Source organism: Eurytemora carolleeae, unplaced genomic scaffold (assembly GCF_000591075.1).
Source record: "Eurytemora carolleeae unplaced genomic scaffold, Eaff_2.0 scaffold2216, whole genome shotgun sequence".
NCBI classification, from domain to species: domain Eukaryota; kingdom Metazoa; phylum Arthropoda; class Copepoda; order Calanoida; family Temoridae; genus Eurytemora; species Eurytemora carolleeae.
Window position 1 is genome coordinate 19,497 of NW_019398321.1, and position 5,120 is coordinate 24,616.

The 5,120-nt window shown below is 32.6% G+C and overlaps 1 protein-coding gene across 2 annotated transcripts; it reads left to right on the forward strand.

Annotated features, from left to right (window-relative positions):
- Window positions 1-532: 532 nt before the first annotated feature.
- On the forward strand, window positions 533-4,618 carry LOC111717223 (uncharacterized). Of its 2 annotated transcripts, XM_023492736.1 has the most exons (6): window positions 533-756; window positions 1,391-1,404; window positions 1,451-1,508; window positions 2,318-2,371; window positions 3,987-4,036; window positions 4,479-4,618. In XM_023492736.1, exons 1-6 carry the CDS (start codon window positions 604-606, stop codon window positions 4,597-4,599), a joined length of 450 nt encoding a protein of 149 aa, XP_023348504.1. In that variant the 5' UTR covers window positions 533-603; the 3' UTR covers window positions 4,600-4,618. The 2 variants fall into 2 exon arrangements, with proteins under 2 accessions (XP_023348504.1, XP_023348505.1); XM_023492737.1 differs by lacking the exons at window positions 533-756; window positions 1,391-1,404 and having other exon boundaries at window positions 1,450-1,508.
- Window positions 4,619-5,120: the final 502 nt, after the last annotated feature.

Below are 5,120 nucleotides of genomic sequence, written 5' to 3' on the forward strand. Positions count from 1 at the left end.
GCTAGGGTGAGCGGGGATTTGACATGTGTGGTGTGTTGTATTGCGGAAATGGATCCTGAGTACACACACATCCAGAGAATTAACATCGGCATTTTAGTCGGTGAAATCGTCTTCCTTATATTTCGAATTTATTTTAACAACAATATATACAATATATATACAATATATATACAATAAATATACAATATATATACAATATATATACAATATATATACAATTTATATACAATTTATATACAATATATATACAATTTATATACAATATATATACAAAACGATCATACTCAGACCATATTTTGTTCTCTCATTAAACCAACTTTACATGCAGTACCCTGGTAACTATGGAACAAGAACCTTACCATCGCTGTTTTCATTTGTTCGTTCATTGTTCGGTAACGACCAAAATTTTTTAGTCGTTCAGTAAAAATTTGAATTCATTTGTTCAGAATTTTCAGAATGTTAAAACAAATGTTTAATCGATCGTTTTTATTTCTTTGAGCGATCCAATCCGTTTGGCTAACGTTGATTAATTTTTCTAAAGGACAACATCGTTTACGAAAAAAATTCGTTCGTTTTGAAATATTACGTTCGTTAACGAAAACGATGTCAATCTCTACTTTTGAATATATGTTAACTATTAATCTTCAAATAAGAAAATTTTGTAAAATTTCTTTAAAACTTTTTTGTGTTAAAGGGACAGATAATAATGAAAGTCAGAGTGTTGAAGGGAAAGATGGCTGCACACAGAGACACCAGGTTTATTCATACATTTGCCCATTTACCTATCCTCTCATTTATCCTCTCATTCATCCTCTCTTTCATTCTTTCATCCATCTTTTAATCCTTACCTTTATCCTTTTATTTATTCTTCTCCTTCAACCTGTTAATTCTTTATTTATTTATTATTTCTATGCATTTTCAAACCTTCCGGACTATTGGTGTAATTATAAGTGATCCTACATATTTGATTCACAATTACAAAAAAAGCTATTTCTGATTTCTGATCTCCACCATATTCTCTTTGAAAATGTGGGTTCTCTATAATAATAAAGTGACCTAAGTGCATTTCTGCATAAAATAATGGAAAAAATGCCCGAATTAAACAAGTTCCAAGCTTGAGAAAACGACGATATCTAATTTACAGTAATAAACAGATAAAGTGTATCGTTGTAAATCAGACATACCCATTTTTTAAATGGATTGTCACTTTAAATTACGTGAACAGTCCCTTTAAATTATGTGAACAGTCCCTTTAAATCACGTGAACAGTCCCTTTAAATTACGTGAACAGTCCCTTTAAATCACGTGAACAGTCCCTTTAAATTACGTGAACAGTCCCTTTAAATTACGTGAACAGTCCCTTTAAATCATGTGAACAGTCCCTTTAAAGTGGCGTAGATCCTGGTCCTCTATGGAGAAGGATGAGGAGAGACAAGAGAGAGGGATCCTGGTCCTCTATGGAGAAGGATGAGGAGAGACAAGAGAGAGGAGATAAATCTAAAGATAAGGTTAAAATAAAAAATACTTTTAGTGCGCTTCGTGCCCTCTTTCCTGTAAATAGCTTTAGCTTTTCAAGTTTTTACTGTTGCTCTAGAAGTCGGCCATTAGAACAAATTTTCAAATTTTGGCGGGTTTTTCTTTTTTTTAAGTGGCGCAATTTAAAAAAAAATCAACTAATTTCCAGAATTTTTTTTCTCAAAATTTGGATGTTCCTCAAATCTTCACTGGGGTCATGTGAGGTCCCACTCAAAATTTAGGCACCGATCGGTTTAGCCGTTTAGACGTTTATTGGTTACAAACAAACAAACAGACCCAAACAAAGTATATATATAGAATAAAATTGTGGTATAGGAAGACGTCATTTAAGCAAACTTATGCAAGGTTACCAGAAAGGATTAGACCTAAAAGACGATTGTACGAAATTTACATTATTTTTTAATTCTATGTGCAAAAATATTAGCAAAGTTGCAACAGTCGAAATATTTATTGAAAAAGTTAGTTTTATAGAGTTTAAAGATGCAAAATATAATTGCAACATTTTTTAACCCTATTCAAGAAAAACTGAAAATGTGCAATTTGACTTTGAGAGAGTGTGGCTAAAAAATTGTTAAAGACTTTCCAAAGAGCTAAAAAGGATTGTTAATCGTTTTTAAAAACGATGGGTCACAACAAACGAACGATTCGTTTTCAACTTTTGAGAATCGAAAAACGATATGATGGTTTTCTTGAAAAAAAAACTTTAGTTTTGAAAAACATTTTCATTAGGGATAAACATTTGTGTTTGTGATAAAAATTCAATTTCTATTTATTTATTTAGATGAAGAATTTCCTGCTGAAAACAAGAAAATGGTCGAGCGTCTGTCTAGAGGAGGTCAATCTCAATACATTTAATACAGGGGGCGGAAACGTCATGTGTGTGCGTCTGTACCAAAAGAGTGTGTGTAAAGTACCGAACCGAAGGTGTGTACTGTAGGTATATACAGTACATACAAATCTCCGTATTTGTACAGTCTAAGAGAGTACATTTTTTTATTGTTAATTGTTTACTTAAAAATAATTTTAATATACATATAGTATATTATTTATACATCTAAGTTAACACTATAAGCCAAATTTTTCATGCACAGAATATAATTTGATTAAATTTTGCAATAAACTAGTCGTTATTCAAGCTTAATTATAATTGAGAACAGTTTCCTTGACTGTAATCATGTTGTGTGTCTGTAGTCTGTACCAAAAGAGTGTGTGTAAGGTTTACCGAACTTGTCTGCAAAGCAGTGCGACTGGCTTTCTCATGCCAGTCCAGCGCCATTTCCTTTCCCTTTATTCCTCTTTCTTGGACTCATCATAGAGAAACGGAAACAGCTTACCTCAGATGTACACAACCGACCTCCCTATTAATTAATTAATAGAGAGGTCGGTTGTGTACACCCGGATATGTTTACATATCAAAGATAATATATATATAGATATGCAGGCAGGTAGAAACCTCCTTCCTAAATTGCCTGTAGCAGACAACTAAAGTAGGTTTAAATAGATCAAATTCAGCAAATAGGCAACCAATCTTTAAACGAAGATATCCCAGAGAAAGCTAATTGTAACTAAGGTTTGCTCCAATTATAATTTCATAATTTTCATTTTTATTTTTAATAGATTTAATTCATTAAATTATTTATACGTTCGTATTTCTTGACCAGAAATTCAACCAATGGCAGTGTAGTATAGTCTTCATGTGATACAGCCAGAGGCACATGACAAGTACTATACTGCACTGCCATTGGTGGTAGTTCTAGTCACGTGATTTAAGTTTCAGATTTTCAAAATTTTACATATATGAATTTTCGTATAAATTTGACACAGTTTTTAATCAATTTCTCGAGAAAGAAGCATCAGAAATAACTTTCATGGGTCGTGATTAAGAGCTAAAGCGATTAGCTTTTAGCCTATGCCCGCCCCTTTTCATTTTTCCTTTACTGTCCCTTTAAGATTTAAGAAATAAACATACAATTTAGCAGTGTACACTGAACCTGTACATACAGTGATAACCAGAAAACTCTGGAATGGGAAGTCTACTATCAGACTATCCTAATTTATTACTTTTAATATTCCAATAAAAATGCAGCAATTGTTCATTGTATACATTACATACCCATTTTACTTAATAAATGAGTTAATAACTTAATAGTTAAACTATTTGCAACACCATCAAAAGCATTTCAGTTTTGATTTGATGTCGTCTTCCAATTTACAGTTTTCTGGCTAACACTGTAGACCCATTCTACTAAATAAGTCAGTTATCAAGCTATCGGAAAAAACCATATTTGCTTTCTAAAACACAAAATGCACGTTAATTAAATGTCGTCTTTCGATTCATCTGATTTATGGGTCACACATTACATCAGAACCAATTTCTCAAAGATCATAAAAAGGCTATAATTTTCGGTTTATCATGGTTTGAATTGTTCTCAAACACAATTATGTTTTAGTTTGACGGAGTTCAGAAGATGAAGAAAAATTTCTCTGGAATTCCATTCAAGTAAGTTTAGAGATTCCATCTTTTACCGAATTTAAAAATTTGAGCCGCGGTTTAAATTTAAGCCGCGGCTCAAATTTTGATGGTTCCACTTAAATTTGTATTTATTTTTTAAGATTTAAGCCAGCGCTTAATTGAACCCGGTTTTTGGGGGATTTGAGACGCGGCTTAAATTCATTAAATTCGGACACTGATCAATAATGTGGAAGATACTGTCGTTTTTTCAACGGCAATATCTTTCACATTCCAATGAGAAATATGCAAGTCATTTTTGTGGGGAAACCACAGTTGAAAATTATATTCATGGATATCTAATTTTTACCTGGATCCGACAAAACTTGTAAGGATAAATGAAACGGACAATGCCGTCTTTGCATGGATAGTCATTTGAAATTACGCTTACAGTCCCTTTAAGATAAGATTAAAAATGAATATAAATGTTTAGATCTGGGAGTGTGAGTGAGAAGCAGAAGATATGTGCCAGCTCTGATCAAGTTTATTTTGACAAATATTGTTGTATCCTGGATTTACGGACACAACAGAACGTGCTGCTAATTGGTATCTAAAAATCTACACTTAATGAGATCTATAATACTTCGGTAAATGATCAAAACTAATGAAGCCACCAGGTCACAAGCAGTACATGAACTTGGCTTTTTTCTGTTAGTCTAGATGACATTGAGAAAATAAATAAAAAATATTTATCTATATTTTTCTTAAATTTGAATTAATCAGTGTAAAACATTATCATTTCACTATCTCGGGCAAAGTACAGGTCGCCAAACATTTTTTCTCTATCTGGGTTCTCTAGCGGGGGCACATGGCATGTCGCCCCCCATCCACTGGAAGATTGACTCCTAAACAACATAATGTAGTTAAATTATTTAATGTCATTCATCTAACTGGCAAAATGTTTCAAAATTCTAAGTTCAACTTGAAAGGTGTATTTTAATTGCTTTGGTGGCGGTATTTAAACAGGGGCGTACATAGGAATGTCCATATACGCCATGTATTATCCTAAAATTTTCGTATCTGTGTGTTCTTTATCCTAAATCAGAAACGCTATCCGAAAACGCTATCCGACATT

What these genes read in the sequence shown, in the direction of transcription:
- LOC111717223 (XM_023492736.1), top strand. Translation starts at nt 604, where the DNA reads ATGTCAATCTCTACTTTTGAATATATGTTAACTATTAATCTTCAAATA. An exon ending in GAGATAAATCTAAAGATAAG is followed by an intron (nt 1,509 to 2,317) that starts GTTAAAATAAAA and finishes TTATTTATTTAG; the next exon opens with ATGAAGAATTTCCTGCTGAA. An exon ending in TTCTCTGGAATTCCATTCAA is followed by an intron (nt 4,037 to 4,478) that starts GTAAGTTTAGAG and finishes ATAAATGTTTAG; the next exon opens with ATCTGGGAGTGTGAGTGAGA.